Here is a 20,615-nt window from a genome sequence, read left to right on the forward strand (position 1 = left end):
ATTTAGGTGTGTTTCTTGTCTGGACTATCTCACAAAGCTGAAAATGATCCAAGTTTAGTAAACGAAGTTGAATCAGAGTAAATAGATATGAGTGAAACAATGTTCTATATTCCTGTTATAATATTATAATATATAATTATAATATATAATTATAATTCTTTATTCAGGGTAGATGGAACTCTGGTGCTATATTAAAATGTGAAATACTTGGAGCATTTTGATGAAGTGGGGTGGTGAGAACTTTCAGCCCCTGCCATAAAGAGTGTTAGATTGCATTGTCATGGCCACGAAAAATAGACTAGACAGGTGTAGGACAGTGATGTTGAAACATGGGGATGAGTGACAAGCAGAGGGAATCTTGCCACTCATGCTATGCAGCCAAAGGAGGAGTTGGAGTGCTGGATACAGGTGGCTGAGGTCTCAATTTAAACAACTCTACTCACTTACATAACTAGCCTGATCCTCTTGGAAATAAAGTAAATACAATGCAATGAAAATCATATTTGCAAATATTCTCAATTAGACCTAGCTGCCTCCATTCCCTTTTCTGTTGGTATTCCTGTGCTGGTTTTTATGGTTATTTTTTGCCTTCAGTAAACCTTTCAGCCCCTTCTACTTCTAACACTAAAAGTGCTGTCTTTCCAGATCACTGGAAAAGAAATACCTCAGACCAATCAACAACGGCTTCTTCCTTTTTCTTAGGTAAAGGTAAAAGGTAAAGGTTCCCCCGCACGTGCGTGCTAGTCGTTTCCAACTCTAGAGGCTGGTGCTCATCTCCGTTTCAAAGCTGAAGAGCCAGCGCTTGTCCGAGGACGTCTCCGTGGTCATGTGGCCGGCATGACTAGATGCCAAAGGCGCACGGAATGCTGTTACCTTCCCACCGTAGTGGTCCCTATTTTTCTACTTGCATTTTTATGTGCTTTTGAACTGCTAGGTTGGCAGAAGCTGGGACGAGTAACAGGTGCTCACTCTGCTACGCGACACTCGGGATTCAACCCACCAAACTGCCGACCATCTGATCGACAAGCTCAGCGTCCTAACCCACTGAGCCACCGCGCCCCTTTCCTTTTTCTTACCTTCACAAAATACTTCTTCAAGGTGCAGCGATAAAAAGTGAGGGTGCAGAAATCAGGAAAGCTGGGCATTTCTGCCAAGTCAGAACATACCCTCCCTAGGAGAGAAGTTGAGGGTTAGAGAAAAAGCACCAAGGCCTTCGGGTTACTTCCATTAATTTTCACTGAGATCCAGTATATCCCATAGAGTTGCTATAATTACTGTTGTACCATTATAGTCTCGGCCGGATTTTGAGAATTCAAAGGAGTGGGCTTTGGTTTCCCACCAAATGGGTTACCAAACATTGCAGCAATTCCATGAAGTCCTGCCAGGTTGCAACTTCAGCATCTGCCACTGGTTACTTCGAACTGTAAAAAATTGTGTTGGAGGAGGATCTTTTGGAAAGAAGCCTTTGGAAGTTCTTGGCACTTTATAACATTTGATTTCTTTACAAACACAGTAGAGGTTTTTTTTTCCCCCAGATCAGTTTGGTCCTCAGGGTTCTCTCTACTTTTGTTTAGGTGAGGCCTAGACTAGAATCAGGACTGGTCATAAGTCACTTTTTTCAGTGTTGTTGTAACTTTAAAGGTCACTAAATGAAAGGTTATAAGTTGAGGTCACTATGTAATTTGCATTTTCTTATCTTCAGTGTCAAACAATACGAATAAATGAATGGAGATAGATGATAGATAGAGAGATAGAGAGAGACCTTTATATAATTATTTTAGAGACTGAGATTATATTCAGTAAATCAGTTCTGAGAAGAAACACATGAACATATATGGGTTGCCTTGAACAGGGATTGGAAACTACCTTTTATCTTACTTACTATATATCAATGAGAATAATAGCAAGAAGAATCTACCAAACGGGTTTGGCAAAAATTATTTTAATTGCCTTGCAAGAGAGCCACAGGTTTGCACGCATGTAAGTAACACTTTCCAAATTGAGCTTTAATGAAGTTTAAAAGAGGAGTAAGAGCAATTCTGTAATTGCAAGTACCGTGATAGACTTTACCTTCTGGGACAATTCCGTGATTTTCGTACAGGTCTAAAGTCTGGACCAAAGCGTTCTGGCAGCCATACATGGATCTCAAGAAGCAAACTGCGCTGACTCGATGTGGACTGTTCAGAGTTTTGAAGAAATGGTTGTATTCGGCATCTGAGAGTGGCATGCCAGCTAGCGATGGATCTTGTATCTGTATGTCTGTTGCAAGAAGCCATTTTGAGAGTGCTGCGTAAAAGAAACAAGAACAAGAATGCAAACTGTGACCGTTTCCAAAAAGGCATATACATTGCAAGGAAAGGGACTTTGTTCTACATGGGTTTTAGGTTGGTTATTTATCAATTGTGCTTATCTGCCAAGAATCTATCTTGTCTCTGCATCATGTGCTGAAACATAACTTTGGCCCTGGAAATGGGATGAATGAAGCATTAAGTTTCGTTTGTTTTCTGAATGGGAAAGGAAAATATATGAGAGAAAAAAATTCAGAATAACCCTGCCTTGATTTGGTTTAATTTAAGATGTGGTAGCAAGAAACTGTTATAACATCCTACAACTTTGAAAATCATTGCTAAATTCACTGCTGTTCCTCTTGACTTCGCCCACTTCAAAAGACTGACACTTGCTTGGAAATAAGTCTCTTCGGACTGTAGGAGTGTAAGAACAACATTCATTTCAGAAAGCAAAGAAACTGGGAAGATAGGCAGGTAGTCCTCGACTTATGACCACAGTTGAGTCCCCAATTTTTGTTGCTAAGTGAGACAGTTGTAAGTTTTGCCCTATTTTATGATCTTTCTTGCCATAGTTGTTAATCACCTCAGTTGCTAGTTAGCAATACGGTTGTAAAGTGAATCTAGCTTTGCCTGTCAGAAGGTCGCAAAAGGGGGTCACATGACTCCAGGACACTGCAACTGTCATAAATACATAACAGTTCCCAAGCACCTGAATTTTGATCACATGACCCATGGGGATGTTGCAACGGTCATGTGAAAAACGGTCATTAGTCACTTTTTTTCAGTGCTGTTGTAACTTTGAGCAGACACTAAATGAAATGTTGTAAGTCGAGGACTACCTGTATCCATTTGACTATTCCTCTTCTTCCCCATTCACTGAGCTGTTGCGTCAAGAGTGCCAAAAGACCAGTTTTACTTCGTTTCTTTTCTAGTATACCTCATTGTTTGTTATAATAAAGATTGGGTAATTTGAAGGATTGGTACCTGATTTTGTTTTCCTTTTCCCTCCTCATCCTCTCTTCATTTTATATATATTTTAGATGATCACCCTACCCTGCAGGCTCTGCCTTGCTTATTATAATTGAGAGCCTACTTAGTTCTTTTCCTTTATGACCAGATAAAATGTTTTTAACACGGCAGCAATAACACAGGAACACAGAGCATAGAAACACATAAAACCCAGCCTCAAAGACCAACAAATGCAGCCTAGTTTAAACCAGGAAATTCTCTCCATTGTTTCTGCCACAACCTTTGCCTCCTCTTTAATCTTTCTGTAAGGAACAAGTTACACAAGATTCATAAAAATGCTGAGCTGTGTAGGTAGCTTTCAGTGCATGTTTTTCTTTTTTCCTTGATTGCATACATACAGTACAATTAACATTTTTGACTTTCCAAGGGCATCTTTTTGTATAAGAGTATTCAAAATTCCTGAAGAGAAAAGGAGATTTCTCTTGTCTTAGCCTAATCCTGGGAGCAGAGGTTTCCATAGATAAGATAGTAAAAAAGTCAACACATTGGCCCTGACAATGAAAGTGAAGTTCCTCTGAAAAAAGAGACCAGAGTAAGGAGGAGGCTACACTAATGTTCTAACTCAGAGGTCCCCAACCTTTTGGGCACCAGGGACTGGTTCAGTGGAGAAAGGTTTTTTCCCATGCACTGGAGACTGTGTGCTTTTGTGTGCTGCCTGCATCCCACGGACACGGATTTGCTTGTTTATGTGGACTGGTTGCGGGCATGCTGCGGCCCAGTACAGGTCCACGGACCGGGGGTTGGGGACCCCTGTTCTAACTTACCACAAATAAGAAGGAGAACAAGAATGGCTGGATGCCCCCTCATTTTCTTGGTGGAGTCGTTGGGCACAGACTTGTTTTAATGGAGAAACCATTAGCAGGTATGCAGATAAAGGTAAGGCCTCAAACTCTTTCAATCTCTACTTTATTCTGCTTGCCAGGTGGCATCTTTGTTCAGACATACTGGAGGGAAAAGAGAAAATAGCATGGGAAGGATGAATGAAGAAGAGCCACCCCAATAGGCTAGGTCACAAGAGATGCTTGTGACATCATTGGGTGGCAAGATTCTTTCCAATATACTTTGCTGAAAACAGAGCAAAATCCTTCCATTATATAATGTAAATCAACTGCTAGAGATAATCCTGGCAATCTGTTGGCTATCCCGTACGAAGTTTTAAGTGATTCCCTTGTGTTAGAAGACAAAGCTCTCTGTGTTAAATTAGGTCATGCGTACATAAATTATATTGCTCTAGTATTATGGAAAACATTACCCAATCATCACTATTGTAATAAAATGCAGCTACTAATCCAGCTGGCTTCTCTGGGGAGATTTCAGTTGTCTCTCAGTTTCATGGCTCTGAATAGCTTTGGAGCTACTTATGGAAGAACCATGGAAGATGGTAATGTATGAATTTAATCTATTTCAAATAGGAAATGATTACTGCTGTGTGTTCCTTTGCATTAAAGGAGGCCTTATTGGATCAAACAATTACAATTTTAATGCAACCTCATTGTTAAAACCCGCAAGGACAATCTTTAATTGGTGGCTGAGAGCCATTCGTTTTCAAACGGCTCAATTATGATATGTTATTGTAACAAGGCATGAAAAATAAAAATATAAAAGGAAATAGGCATGTTTCATTGCCAAAGGGGAGAAAAAAATGAGCTAAGTGGTAGGCATTTATTGCATATAGAATGTTTGTCAGTATCCTAGTTTGAACATTAACTAGATGTTTCTCACTCTGAGCTGTACAAGTTTGTAAAATCTAGTGTCTCATTTTTACAATTGATGTTAATGAAACTCACAGTCCATGTGTCACATATGGCCATCCACACAGTTTTTGTGGCTCACAATACTGCTTTGTAGTCATTAAGACACTGTTCAGTTTAAGATTAATACTGCCAGAAAATCCTACATAAGATTGCCAAACAGTGGATCTGCAAGCACTTAAAAAAACCACAAGATTATGATCAGAAGCCAGCATGGATGCATTAAAAAGAAGTTAAATCGTACTGCTTTCTTTGACAATGCAACTAGATTAGTGAATCAAGGGAATGGTCTATAGTATATTTAGACTTCAATAAAATAGACCATGACCAACTTCTCGATAAATTGGAACAATATGTGATGGATGGTCCCGCCATGAGATGGATTTGCAGTTTTTTTTTTATTATTATTTTAATGCCATTTATATCCCGCCCTTCTCCGAAGACTCAGGGCGGCTTTACAAGCTTAGCAGTAGCCTTCATTCTATGTATATGCCTGCTTATTAGGGCTTTCACACACACACCCAAGCGGCATTATTACAAAGTCAGCTTAATTGCCCCCAACAATCTGGGTCCTCATTTTACCTACCTCGGAAGGATGGAAGGCTGAGTCAACCTTGAGCCTGGTGGGAACTGAACAATTGTTTCCAAACATAAAGTTCTTAATGGTTCTACATCCACATAGACATAGAGGGACATATGCAGTGTGGTACCACAGAGTTCTGTCCTGGGCCAGGTATTCTTTATTTTATATTCAGAAATATCTTGGATGAAAAATAGGAAAGATGCTCATGAAATTTGTGGATGATACAAAGCTGGAGGCATTGTCAATATCTCAGAAGATAGGTTCAAGACTGAAAAGAATCTTAACAGATTTGAATGTTGGGCCTTATCCAACAGTATGTTGCTCAATGGTGAAAAATGTAAGGTTCTCTACATGCAGGCACCAGACAGGTGGTACCCGGCTGAGCAGTAGTACTTGAAGGATCTGGGTGTCCTGGTAGTCCACAGATTAAACATGACTACCAGTGTGCCAAGAGTGCTGTGTGCCAATGCAGTTTTGAGATGAATCAACAGAGGTATATTATCAAGATCATGGGAAGAGATAGTATTGCCTTCTGTTGCACTGCTCAAATTGTATCTTGAATACTGTGTCCAGTTCTGGTAATTACAATACCAACAGGATGCTCAGAAACTGGAAAAAGTGCAGAGAAGAGTGACAAAATGGTAAGGGTCTTGAAGGCTAAAGCTTATGAAAAGCAGTTAAAGGAACGGGTTACATATTTAATCTAAAAAAAAGAGAGAGGAAGGCTTAAGGGAAGAGATTGTATTTTTCCACTGGATGCAGAGATGTCACAGGGCAAAGAGCTGGATTTACACGATTTTTTTTTGGTAATTTATTTATTTATTTATTTATTTATTTATTAATGGGACTTATATCCCGCCCTATCTCCCGAAGGACTCAGGGCGGCTAACAACAATAACATATAATAAGTACAGAAATTAAGATAAAATTAAAATTAAAGTCATCTGTGCAATAAATTTAAATTAAAAATTAAAAATAAATTAAAAATTGTAAACATAATTAAAATGCCTGTCAGTCCAGGTCAGCCAGGTGGAAAAGGAGTGTTTTGAGGCCGCGGCGAAAGGACTGGAGATCTTGGGCCATCCGAAGCTCAGGGGGGAGCTGATTCCATAGGACTGGCGCTCCCACAGAGAAGGCCCTTCCCCTGGGGTTCGCCAGCCGACATTGTCTAGCCGATGGTACCCTGAGGAGGCCTTCTCTGTGTGAGTGTACTGGGCGATGGGAATTCGTTCCCGGTAGCAGATGGTCCTGCAAGTATCCCGGGCCTAAGCCATGTAGGGCTTTAAAGGTAAGTACCAGCACCTTAAATCTCACCCGGAGGGCAACCGGTAACCAATGCAGCTCATGGAGCAGAGGTGTTATATGGGAGTATCGGGGGGCTCCCATCACTACCCGTGCAGCCGCATTCTGCACCAGCTGAAGCCTCCGGGTGGTTTTCAAGGGCAGCCCCATGTAGAGAGCATTGCAGTAGTCTATACGGGAGGTAACGAGTGCGTGGGTGACTGTACGTAGGGCATCTCGGTCCAGAAAGGGGCGCAATTGGTATAGTAGGCGAATCTGGGCAAATGCCCCCCTAGCTACGACTCCAATATGATCTTCAAAACTGAGTCGTGAATCTAGGAGGACGCCCAGATTGCGTGCTCTATCAACGGGAGGTAACATCTCTCCTCCTATAATCAAAGATGGAACCTCTTGGACTAAACGAGATGACGGTACGTAAAGCCACTCAGTCTTGGCCGGGTTGAGCCGAAGCCTGTTCTTTCCCATCCAAATCTGTACCGCTTCCAGGCAATGGGACATCACATCGAGGGCATCACTGGGTTGGTTCGGGGTGGAGATGAAAAGCTGGGTATCATCAGCATATTGATGATACTTCACCCTGAAGCCACGGATGATCTCTCCCAGCGGCTTCATATGGATGTTGAACAGGAAGGGCGAGAGCACTGACCCCTGAGGCACTCCACAACTAAGGGGTCTAGGGCTTGACCTCTGCCCCCCTGCTAACACCGTCTGCGAACGGCCCAAGGGGTAGGAGGAGAACCACCGCAGAACGGTGCCTCCCACTCCCAACCCCTCAAGACGACGCAGTAAGATACCGTGGTCGATGGTATCAAAAGCCGCTGAGAGATCTAATAGGACCAGGACAGAGGAATAACCTCTATCTTGGGCCCGCCAGAGATCATTCACCAGCGCGACCAATGCCGTCTCCGTGCTATACCCGGGTCTGAAACCCGATTGGTACGGATCTAGATACTCAGCTTCCTCCAGGACCAAAGGGAGCTGCCGTGCCACCACGCTCTCAACGACCTTTGCAAGAAAGCGAAGGTTGGAGACAGGATGGAAGTTGTTTAAAATAGCTGGATCCAATGCAGGTTTCTTAAGGAGGGGCCTTACCACCGCCTCTTTCAAGGCGGCAGGGAAGTACCCTTCACTCAGTGAGGCATTGATAACTGCTAGGAGCCAGCCTCGTGTAACCTCCCGAGATGCATAGACCAGCCAGGAGGGACACGGGTCCAACAAACATGTGGCGGCACTTAATTTCCCCATGATCTTGTCCACTTCATCCGGAGTCACAGGATCAAACTCTTCCCAAATGTTCTCGGCCAAATTCATCGTTTTCCTCTCGTCAGATACTGCCCAGTCAGAGTCCAGACCAGCCCGAATCTGAGCAATTTTGTCCACCAGATATTTACTAAATTCCTCAGCCCGTCCTCGTAGGGGGTCCTCTCCCGTCCCTTGATTTAAAAGGGAGCGGACCACTCTAAATAGGGCGGCCAGGCGGTTATCTGCGGACGCAATGAGGGTGGTGAAGTAAGCGCACTTTGCCACCTCCATTGCCACAAGATAAGATCTAGAAAAGGATCTTAACTGTGTTCGGTCAGACTCGGACCGACTAGTTCTCCAAATGCTCTCTAGGCCCCTTCTCCGGCGTTTCATCTCCCGCAGGTCCTTGGAGAACCAAGGAGCGAGTCGGGACCTGCACCGGGTCAGAGGCCGCAAAGGGACAACGCGGTCGAGAGCCTCCGAAGCAGCCTGTTGCCAGGCATTAACTAAGGACTTGACCGGGCTGTGGGAGAGGGAGGTGGGAATCAATCCAAGCGCCATCTGAAATTTATCTGGGTCCATCAGGCGCCTGGGGCAGAACCATCTGGTCGGTTCCGCCTCCTGACAGCGGGGGGTGACGTAACGGAGGCCCAACCGCAGGAGATAATGGTCTGTCCATGAAAGGGGTTGAGATGTTGGAGTAACCCCACCCAGCCCATTAAGCCATTGCCCAGAGATAAAAATAAGATCAGGTATGTTTCCTCCCTCGTGATTCGGGACCTGAATAATTTGGGTCAGGTCCATGGCCGTCATGGAAGCCATGAACTCTCGGGCCACTTCCGATGCACTGCCCAGGGAAGGTAGATTAAAGTCTCCCAGAACCATAAGTATTGGAAATTCAACCGCCAATCCTGAGAGGGCGTCAAGTAGCCTGGGTAGAACCGTTGCTGCGCAGCTTGGAGAGAGGTATACCAGAAATAGGCCCAACTGACCACCAGGACCCCACCTTAAGAGGAGGGATTCACATCTGTCTATCTGAGGGGCAGTGGCCTCCCGTGGATGGAGGGTCTCTCTGATAACGACCGCCACACCACCTCCCCTACCCTGAGCTCGAGGTTGATGCAGCACACGGAAACCTGGAGGGCATAAATCAGTCAGAGGGACCCCTCCCTCCAGGCCCAACCAGGTTTCCGTGATGCACGCCAGGTCTGCGTCTTCCTCCTCGATCAAATCATGGATGAGGGGAGCTTTATTCACAACAGACCTGGCATTAAAATAGATCAGCCTGAGCTCAGGTGTCTGCCCTCCCTCTTCCCCAGGACAGCAGGTGAGAGCCAGAGGGTCGGAGCGCGCCACAGTTCGAAAATAGCGGGGGCGTGATCTCAGATTACGATATGGCCCTCTGCTCATCCATCTGCTGCCATTCCCAATCACCGTGGGGATCGGTATCCCTACCCCATCCCCCTGGGTCCCAAGACTCTCCCCGGCCCCCATATTGCTGAGGGAACAACCACCTGCGGATGAAAAACTTAACAGGGAGAAAACCAAATTTGAAACAAGAAATTTCTTGACTGGGGTAACTATCCAGAATCACGGATGCGCCAGCGGTCAAGTTTTTCAAGCAAAATTTGGACGCTCTTTGAGATGATATGAGGATTCCTCTTCAGGGCATCCATTGCATTAGGCTAGAAGACCTCCAAGGACCCTTCCAACCCTGTGCTTTTAAAAGTTCGGGGCATCAATTGCCTCATATACATGCAAGCCGGCCATAGGAGGCAGTCGAGAAAAAAATGGTGGAACAGCTGCTCCCTGGGCCCCATTCAGCAGGTCTCTTGGCTACAGTGGTACCGAGTGGGCCAGGATGCCAGCACCCACAAGACTTCTCAGACTGAATTGCTCTGCGCTCCCAAACACCTGGCTCTTGTACACTTTGGTGGGTGACGTTTCTGAGGCAATCCTGCGTGAGAGGCCAGCAGGGAGAAATAGCCTCTGCCGGGAAGATGGTTAAATAAGCTGGAGCCACCCAAAGGAAGGAAGAATATACTCAAGAAATATGTGTATTTTTGAACAGTGTAACAAAAATATTCTAATTGTGTAAAACTATTAATAATCAGTGTGGATGTTCCAGGCTCCTATGTGCGTACAAGGACGCTCTAGGCCAGGGGTAGGCAACCTCGTCTCTTTTATGACTCATGGACTTCAACTCCCAGAATTCCTGAGTCAGCATAGCTGACTCAGGAATTCTGGGAGTTGAAGTCCATGAGTCATAAAAGAGCCGAGGTTGCCTACCCCTGCTCTAGGCAAACCTGTCCAAAAACAAGCCTGCACGCAGTAAGGATTAACCCTCGAGTAAATTTAACTTCCTAACCCTCGAGTAAATTTAACTTCAACGCAAAGCCTATTCGAACTACATGGAACTGAAACGCCTGTTGGCAGACGAGCATCCCCCTCCCCAACTCGCCGCACAAAGCCAACCGGAAGCGGGCGTAAGACGCACGCTCGCTCTGGAGAAGGCGTCCTTCGTATTCTTGTCCTCTGATTGGTTACGCGTTGAGCTGCAGCAGGTTGTCTAGCCAATAGCGTTCGGGCGCGCGTTTTTAGCGGAAAGTTCTAAAAACGGGGTGGGGTTGTTTGTGCAGCGAGCTCCCCCACCCTTTTTTTTGCCGACACGAGGGAGAAGCCAGTGACGTCATCTCGAGGAGAGAGAGTTGGGTCGGCAGAAGCGCTTTTCGATCAATTCGAAGTCACTTCGCTTTTAGAGGGGCAGCAGCGACCTAAGGTAGATGACGCTAACGGGGAATTACGGAGAGATCCTGGGAAATGAGAGAACTTTCTATGGTCAGTCGTGGGCATGTTGGAAGCCAAACTCAGTTTATCCCATAAATTTCACCTGGAAATTGCAAAAGATCTAGAAAACGTTTTCCAGCTTGCCTTTTCCCGAGGTACAGGGACTACCTGTCCCAAAATTCCCAGCCAATTTGAACTATGGTCGTCATCGTCAACCATTCAGTCGTGTCTGACCGGCCGCTGTGGACTATAGACTTCTAAATCTGCTATAATTTGGCATTTATTGGAAGTCAGGCAGTGCATAAATGTAATAAATTGAATTAAAATTTTATATATATATATACACACACACACACATATATATATATACACACACACACATGTATACACACACACACACACATATACACACACATATATGTATACACACACACACACACACACACACACACATATACACACACACACACACATATGTGTGTGTGTGTGTGTGTGTGTGTGTGTATATTTCTGTAACCTAGGCTGTCCACTGGCCTAAATTATAGTTGATAATAGTTAATTAGTTGATGCGAACATAGAAAACACTTGTTTAAACAATGAGACTAATGTATAAAGAGCAAGAAAAATGAATAAAGTGAAAAACAATAAAAAAGCTTAGAATTTAGCAGATGTACATATAATTTCCACAAAAGAGGTCCTCTACTGGTTTTGAAGACTAGGTCCTTGCAGGGATTAAAACAATCAGATTTATTGAGAATTGCAGAGAGTCAGTTTGGTTCTCTTTGTGTTTGTTTAATACTTTCTTTTGCAGTTGTGCTAACAATTACATCTGTTTTAGGATTTATTTTTCTTTACATCTTTCCCCCCCCCCCCACCCTTCCAGGCAGGAGATGACAGAAGACACTGAAGAAAAGGTTAGAGTGAACTTTCCCTTTCCTTACACACCATATCCCATTCAAGAGCAATTTATGACTAAACTTTATCAGGTCTTGGAGACGGGAAAGATTGGCATATTTGAGAGCCCAACTGGCACAGTAAGTCTCTTTTTTATTTTAACATACCAACACCTCTAGCCTACAAAAACTGTCAAAAATAACACAAATGTAAATATTAAAATCTTCTAGAATTTTATTTTGAAATGTTAACAGCCTGTTTATGTAATGGTATAAAGATATATCTGAACTTCCTCTTCCCTGTTAGGGTAAATCATTAAGTTTGATTTGTGGTGCTCTCTCGTGGCTCCGGGATTTTGAAGAGAAAAAGAAACTGGAGGAGACCCGGCTATTAGCAAATAACGTTAGTGGAAAAGATGCGGAAGATGAACTCAAAAAAAGCAATACAAAGCCTTTAGCCAGCCAGCTAATGACCAATGAACCAGACTGGATAATGCAATTTGTGCAGGAGAAAAAAGAGCAAGAAATGATACATAGACTGAAGGTAAAAATAGGTTGATTATTGGTCTGTCTTTATTCAATCCTGATGATGTATTCACCGATATAAATAGAAAAGAATGTATTATTGACACTTGCCCCATTGTAACTCCTGTTCTTTTAACTGCAACCATCAAACGCCACTCTTATACCTTTTGCATGTGCTGTATTTTTAATAAAAAGAGCAAAGTCAAAGGAGGAATCACCAGCTATTATACTCTAAGAAGAAAACGGCATCTAAGAAAATAAAATTGATGCTTGATACTTTAAAATTTCACAGATGAACATATTTGGCGGCACACCAGTATTTTATTTAAAAAAAACGTATAATGTATTTTTCGCTCAGATGAACAAAAGACAACGGTGGTATGTGGGCCCTTAAAAAGAGCAAAAGAGTTGCAGTTATAATTTAAAAATGTTTGGTAGATGATTTAATGCTTTTAAATTAGACAAAATCTGGTATTCCTTTGTTTATCTAGAGGCTTGCTAACAGATCTCATTTTACACAGAACATTTTAAAATGAGAAATGTAAAATAACGTCTGCTTAAAACAGAGTTTGGGCCTTTGCCTAGCAAATATTTGACAACATATGAATTGTTCAGAACTTCTGTAAAGACACATTTAATGTTATATGTTGTGAAGTAATTTTACAGCAATATTTTTGACACCAAATTTCAGGATCCAGGTGGTTGAACTTTCCATGTAATTCTCTGATTTCTTTAGGAAGAGCAGGTCAAGAGGAAGAAACGAGAAGCATACCTTGAGCAAATTCGACACAATGTGAAACTGAAATATGTGTCTAAAAGGAAGGTGAGCATTTCCAGTGCTGTGAATAAAAATTAAAATAGTTTTCCCACAAATAAAATTGGAGATTATTGGAATGTAATGAAAGAAGTTGATTGAAAGTTATCTTAAAATGCCTCAAAGAAAACTACATGAAAAATGCATAAGTTGAGGATAATGGATAAAGGAGGAATTTACGAATTGTAAATCTGTAATTAGATAACAATTGCTCTTTTGGAAATGGCTTCTGTGTTGATCGTTATTTGCAATGACTACCCAATACTGTAGGCAAAAAATATTTCGACAAGTATTGAAAAATAAATTATATTTATTATCCCTCTGTCTATCCAGCCATCCATTTCCCTCAGGTCTCCTGCATGAACTAATTCCTCATTGAGAAAGGTGGGGGCTCAAAAGACTTCCTGGGTATGACAGATTAACCTGGCTTGGATTGACAGATGTCTCCTTTGTGCTTATTTCAGCGAACGGAGGAAAAGGAGGCAGAGCACCTGCTTCAGCTCAGTAAGGACAGTTTATCTACCACGGCTAAGCCTGGTTCTTTGGAGCTTTCAGATACGAGTGAGGAAGATCTGATCCTTACAGAGTACGAGAGTGACGAGGAGCAGAAAACAGAAAATAGGTATGAATACTAGTATGACTATAAGAGGTTGAAGTGAGGAATTAAATTCTCTAGGGAAATATGTATCTCTCTTGCAAGTTTTCTAAAAAGGTTGGGTCAGAATCCATGAAAGCCTTTGCTTTAGGTAGGAGCTGAGCTCAGTTCAGACTTGGCAACTGGTATTCCATCAGGTTTTCCTCCCAAGAGGTGACAGAGTCCTCCAGTTATTAAATCCAGAAGCCAAAGTTTGGGTGGGTGCGTATTACTAGTACAATAATGGTGACCCTATGACATGCATGTCGGCGGTGGCGTGCCATGACATTTTGGGTGACACGTCAGCATTCACTAGCACTTGACAACAAATCTCAAAAGAATGCTCCATTCCTAGGTGATTTTTCAGAAGCTGCGGAGTCCTCATGAGAATGAGGTGTGCATTCTGAGTTGCAGGAGGCTGTGGATCTGAAGCAGCTTTAGAGAATGCTCTTCTGCAGCCTCCAAAAATCTTATGAAAGCAAGCCCTGTTTTTGCACGATTTTCAGAGGCTCTGGAGGCTACATGAGCACAGTCCTCTTGCACGACTTCCAAAGATTTCAGAAGCTGTGGAGGCCTCGTGAGAATGGGGGGGTGCTCTCACACAGCTTCCAGAGCCTCTGAAAATCGTGCAAGAACAGGGCTTGATTTCATACGATTTTTGGAGAGCTGCTTCAAGAACAAAGGCCTTGGGCAACCCAGAGCTTCCTTGGATAGGCCATGGGGGCTGTCCATAGAAGGAGCACTGCTTGAAGGTAAGCAGCACACCCGGGGAATCACTCACATGACTGGATTGTATTTTTTGTAAAAATAAAGTAATATATAAAGAATTATGGCTGTGAAAGTTGGACCATAAGAAAGGCTGAGCGCCAAAGAATTGAGGCCTTTGAACTATGGTGCTGGAGAAGACTCCTGCGAGTCCCTTGGACTGCAAGGCGATCAAACCGGTCAGTCCTAGAGGAGATCAACCCTGACTGCTCTTTAGAAGGCCAGATCTTGAAGTGGAAACTCAAATACTTTGGCCACCTAATGAGAAGGAAGGACTCACTGGAGAAGAGCCTAATGCTGGGAAAGATTGAGGGCAATAGAAGAAGGGGACGACAGAGAATGAGGTGGCTGGATGGAGTCACTGAAGCAGTAGGCACGAGCCTAAATGGACTCCAGAAGATGGCAGAGGACAGGAAGGCCTGGAGGAACGTTGTCCATGTGGTCGCGATGGGTGGGACACGACTTCGCAACTAACAACGACAACATAAAGAATTAGTTCTCTTTTATTCAGGGGGTGGGCTCTGTGTATGTGTGTGACACATCTGCAGAGTCAGGTTAGGCGTTTTCTAAATTTTTGATAGACTGAGCCTGAAAGTTTCGCCATCACTGGGCTACAAGAAACTACTGGGCCATCCTGAAATTTGTTGTTTAGAAGATACAGTATCTGATTGGCTAGCGTATGGCAAAAATGTTTCTGAGCATTACTTTTCTGTTTTCGCTCTTTAGGTTAACAGGAGTGGATAGTGATGGTGATGATGATGACCTACAGGAAGAGCATGTTACAAAGGCAAGTTGTAAGGGGTAGATGTTTCTTCCTACAACTGCTTTGCAAACCCATCCATGGGAGTTAATAGTAAACTGTTTGGACACCTCCTTTCTCCCCTCCCGTAGCCTGCCAATTTTCCTTTATCTGTTTTAATCCTTTCCTGTTTCTTCAGTTAAAATTAACGGCTTGTTTCATTTTCAAACAGGTAGTTAAATCAAAAAGCCAATCTTTTTTTTGAAAAGAAGCCCCGAAGCAGCCCAATATCACATTGCCAATATTTGCTGGCAAAATATGGAATTAAGTGATTCAGTATTTGTAATTTTCTTTTCTCACTGTTTAAATGGCGCGCCAGTTGTCAAAACAGGCATTGTCTGAAACAAAAACATCGTTCTAGGCAAGGCATTCATTTTTACCACAGAAATACTGTGATAAAACTAAATGACAGTTTAGTTTTTCCCATCCAAACATGTCTTTTTAATCCTCATTCCATGTCTTAGCTTAATTGTTTTGAAATAGCATAGTTCATCTTTGTAATAATGTTACTCAGATAATAATTTACTTCTTAAAACCCATTTCATTCATCAATTCAGTTTTGATCTGTTTGAATATTTTTGTTAATATCTTCATCTTTGGTTTGTCTGTCTTGAAACCTGCTAAGAAACCAAATTCTTTTAGTTTTCCCATAATTGTTTCAGTTCCCTGTAAAGGATCTTCCAAAAGCAACACCAAGTTATCTGCAAGACCCTTTAACTTTTATCTTAAAATCTTTACTCCAACAATCCTCTCATCTTGTAATCTTTATTCAGTATTTCAAGAATCAAAAAAACAAAAGACAAGAAAGGAGACAGTAGACAAGAAACCACCGATTCTGTATTGCTGTGACAACCAAACTCTCCCAATATCTAGCCAGCCAGCATTCTGACCTGGGAATTCTGGGAGTTGAAGTCCACACATGTTAAAGTTGTCAAGCTTGAGAAGCACTGCTCTTCATAAATAGGATTTTCAGATCTTCTCAAACTCTTTTGCAGATTTATTACTGCAGCCGGACACATTCCCAGCTGGCTCAATTTATCCATGAAGTTCAGAAGAGCCCTTTTAGTAAGGAGACCCGTCTGGTGTCCTTGGGCTCTAGGCAGGTAGGTATTTTTCCTCAAATCCATAGAATGGAATGGAATGGAATACTTTATTTGGCCAAGAGTGATTAGACGCACAAAGAATTTGTCTGGTACAGAAGCTGTCGGCGTACATACAAACCAACAGAATAAAAGCAATAACAGCAACAACAACAACAACATTAATAAAAGGGGGAGTAAAGAATTCTGACATTCCTTCAAGGAGCCACCAAAATTAGCAATTGCCACCAAAATTAGCAATTGCCACCAAAATTAGCAATTGCCACCAAAATTAGCAAGCTTGTGTTTGGTTTCCTTGTGTCGCCTCATATTTTTATTCTCAAGCAGTACGTTTTCCCTTCTGTTATCAGTCTGTAGTGAGGTGGGAATGCATAAAAAGCAAAAGCCTAATGCTTGAACATTAGTATGAAAGAGGAGATAAAAGGAGCTAAATGCTTTGCTGTGGTAGTCCTCTGACTCGAGTTCCAAGATGCCAACTAAAAGAATAATTTGAAAAGTAATTTTAGGAATCCGAATTCAACGTAAAGTATGCAGTAGCCAAACAATGCATCTTATTAGCAGCCTTGGAGACAATGCATTATTTTCATTGTGAATTTATATACTTGTGAATCTTTACAGCTTTTGGGGTTGTTGAAAGAAATTATACTGAAGGGAACATGGGGAAACGTCTTAACTATCGTCTCTCTCCCTCTCCCTCCCCTCCCCTCCCCTTTATTATTTTTATAATAATCCAAGGTGGCAAACCTATGCAACACACCTTCCTCCTATTTTTCCTACAACAACTCTGTAAGGTGAGTTGTGCTGAGAGAAAGTGATTGGCCCAGAGTCACCCAGCTGATTTTCCTGCCTATGGCGGGACTTGAACTCATGGTTTCCCACTTTCTAGCCTAGTGCCTTGACACAGGGGTGCCCAACCTCCAGGCCATGGCCCACCACTGAGCTGTCAGCCATTCGGAAATGAGCTGCAGAAGTGGAGGGTGAACGTGTGCCCATGTGCATCCCCACTTGCCTGAGCAGCAGGCCAAGCGTGTGCACTCCCATTTGTGTGAGCGGCGGGTGAACATGCTGGCCACTCACACAAAAGTAGCTGCATGCGTGCAGGCACTTGCTGGCCGCTCATGCGGAACCATTTGTCTCCCCTCCCCCAGCCCGAAAAGCCAGAAAGATTGGGGAACTCTGCCTTAACCGCTAGAGCCGGGGATAGGCAACCTCGGCTTTTTTATGACTCATGGACTTCAACTCCCAGAATTCCTGAGTCAGGAATTGCCTACCCCTGGCTCTAGCGGTTAGTGGGCCATGGTCTGGAGGTTGGGGACCCCTGTGTCAAAGCACTAGGCTAGAAAGTGGGAAACCATGAGTTCAAGTCCCGCCATAGACAGGAAAATCAGCTGGGTGACTCTGGGCCAATCACTTTCTCTCAGCACAACTCACCTTACAAAGTAGTTGTAGGAAAAATAGGAGGAAGGTGTGTTGCATATGTTTGCCACCTTGGATAATTATAAAAATAATAAAGGGGAGGGGAGGGAGGGAGAGAGAGAGACGATAGACAAGCTATGCTGACTCAGGAATTCTGGGAGTTGAAGTCCTTGAGTCATAAAAGAGCCGAGGTTGCCTACCCCTGCGCTAGACCAAACTGGCTCTCTGGTTTAATAATTGATCTCTGTTTGTACCTGTCAATTTATTTTAGAATTTATGTGTGAACGAGGAAGTACGATGCTTGGGATCTGTCCAGCTCATCAATGATCGTTGTATGGAGATGCAGAAGAATAAACGTGGTATGTCAAGGTATCCTGATGGATCAATGTAATAACTTTGGTAAAGCAAAGTAAATGGAGGCTATGTGTGTTAAAGTGATGGTGGCAACTATCTTGGACCAGAAGGAACTGTAAAATATTTTATAGAGGCAGTCCTTGACTTAGGACCGTAATGGAGCCTGCCAGTTGCAGTCATAAGTTGTGATGGTCGTAAAATGGGTCATCACATCGCCGACCAATTTTACAATCTTTTTCTGTGGCAGTGGTTAAGTTAACTCTCAAAATTTTGGAACCAGGTCATAAGTATCTTTGGAACTTTGTTGACTACTGTAGTCTGGAATGCTGCCACCCAGGGTTCCAACCAGTTAATTTCCTATTTTAGGATATTTCATTTGGTTCTGCTTTCTTGGCTTTCTGTTTGGTTTTTTTTTCAGCCCAACAGTAAACGTTCCGTGCCGTCCATGCACGTGGGACAGATAATGGGGTTTATCCCACTTTAGAAGTTTTTTTCGTGGTAGTTTGCTAATGTTGGGATTCTTCTGTACCTGTGGTTAGGTTTTCTTTTGACGTGCAGACTTATTTGGTGGTTGAAATATTATGGGTGAAACTGCTATTTTGCTTACATTAGAGTTCGATTGGATATCACTGTAAGTAGCAGGCACCAGTGAACAATTAGTGGGTGCTTGCATCCAGTGCGTAAAAGTTTCTCCAAAGTTCCTCTTTGGGTTGTGAAAGTGGCTGTTTTCAGTGTATTTAAAATGCTTTTGAGTATAAAACAAGAGTGTTGTAGTGAAAAAAATCTGTTTGGATGCAAAACTCTTCTAAAATTCTTGGAACAGTCAATTTTTGTACTCAATACAGTAATTTCATGCTTGAAATGAAATGTGTTGTGCTTGAACCAGTTTGAATGGAAGCTTTTGTACACCCTGAGGCACTGGTATTTGATCCCATGCAACGTCAGGAGCACATGAAAATATTTTTTGAAATTACTTTTTTAATTAAAAACCTCAAATCTCATGAAATGTTTATGCAAGCATACCGTTCCTACAGTGTCTCACAATTTTAACTTCTTTCAGTGTTGGGTTGCCCTGATACCCTTATAGAGAGTAGTAATGGTTACATTATATTTAGTCCTTCTCCAAAGGCAATCAGAGTGACATGTGTGTTGATTTTGATTTTATACTTACAATCACCCTCGAAAGCTCAATCAAGAGACTTTGGCTACAGTTGCTAAACAATGGGTTGTTTTAACCTTAGATTTGTAAACAATGGTTTCTGAAAGGTTCAGTCAAATGCATACATGCAAAAACATGACTGCAATTGGAGTCAGAATTTCCCCTACTAAGCAAAACAGTTGTTAACAGAGTGATGTATGATTTTTACAATCTTTTTTGCCTTGGTTGTTAAACAAATCACTGCAGTTATTAAGTGAATCATTTGGTTGTTAAGCAAATCTGGCTTTCCCCCCTCATTGACTTTGTTGGAAGACAGCTGGGAAGGTCGCAAATGGTGATCACATGAACTTGGGATGCTGCAACTGTCATAAATACATGCCGGTTGCCAATTGCTGAATTTTGATCATGTGACTGTGGAGATGTGCTAACAGTCGTAAGTATGAGGACTAGTCATAAGTCCCTTTTTTCTGTGCTGTTATAATTTTGAATGGTCACTAAATGAATGATTGTTAAGTCGAGGACTACGTGTTGCATGGCAGTTCCTGCAGTGAGCAGATCCTCTCTGATGGTTGACTCTGGTCACTTTTGGTGTGAACCAAATATTCCTGCCTATCTCCAGCTACATGTTGGTTCAGGGATGTCTACGTCCTTGTACATTTACAATACAGGTAGTCCTTGACTTACAACCCTTCCTTTAGTTAGGGTTGTTAGAACAATTAACCAGTGGAACAACCTGCCTCCAGAAGCTGTGAATGCTCCAACACTGGAAGTTTTTAAGAAGAGACTGGACAGACGTTTGTCTGAAATGGTATAGGGTTTCCTTCCTGAGCAAGGTCCCTTCCAGCTGTTTTTTTTGTTTTGTTATTATTATCTGTTCAAAGTTACAAAGTGACTTATGACTGTTTTTCACACTTATGACTGTTGCAGCATCCTCATGGTCACCTGATCAAAATTCAGATACTTGGCAACGGGTGTATTTATGACGGTCGCAGTGTCCCGGGGTCGTGTGATCACCTTTTGCGACCTTCTGACAAGCAAAGTCAATGGGGAGGCCAGGTTCACTTAACAACTGTGTTATTAGGAGCCGTCGTGGCACAGTGGTTAGAATGCAGTATTGCAGGCTAACTCTGCTGACTGCCAGAGGTTCAAGGTTGACTCAGCCTTCCATTCTTCC

The 20,615-nt window shown here is 42.7% G+C and overlaps 1 protein-coding gene across 1 annotated transcript in view; it reads left to right on the top strand.

Annotated features, from left to right (window-relative positions):
- The first annotated feature begins 11,885 nt into the window (after nucleotides 1-11,885).
- Nucleotides 11,886-20,615, top strand: part of DDX11 (DEAD/H-box helicase 11) — a 37,047-nt gene continuing 28,317 nt past the window's right edge. Inside the window, exons 1-7 of the mRNA XM_081330616.1 lie at nucleotides 11,886-12,016; nucleotides 12,183-12,419; nucleotides 13,137-13,223; nucleotides 13,679-13,848; nucleotides 15,358-15,400; nucleotides 16,408-16,515; nucleotides 18,200-18,287. Of these exons, the coding sequence (XP_081186742.1) occupies nucleotides 11,951-12,016; nucleotides 12,183-12,419; nucleotides 13,137-13,223; nucleotides 13,679-13,848; nucleotides 15,358-15,400; nucleotides 16,408-16,515; nucleotides 18,200-18,287 (799 nt within the window). The 5' untranslated portion in view covers nucleotides 11,886-11,950. The remainder of the gene's footprint in view (nucleotides 12,017-12,182; nucleotides 12,420-13,136; nucleotides 13,224-13,678; nucleotides 13,849-15,357; nucleotides 15,401-16,407; nucleotides 16,516-18,199; nucleotides 18,288-20,615) is intronic.

Source organism: Vipera berus (genome assembly GCF_964194415.1).
Source record: "Vipera berus genome assembly, chromosome: 6".
Classification (NCBI taxonomy): domain Eukaryota; kingdom Metazoa; phylum Chordata; class Lepidosauria; order Squamata; family Viperidae; genus Vipera; species Vipera berus.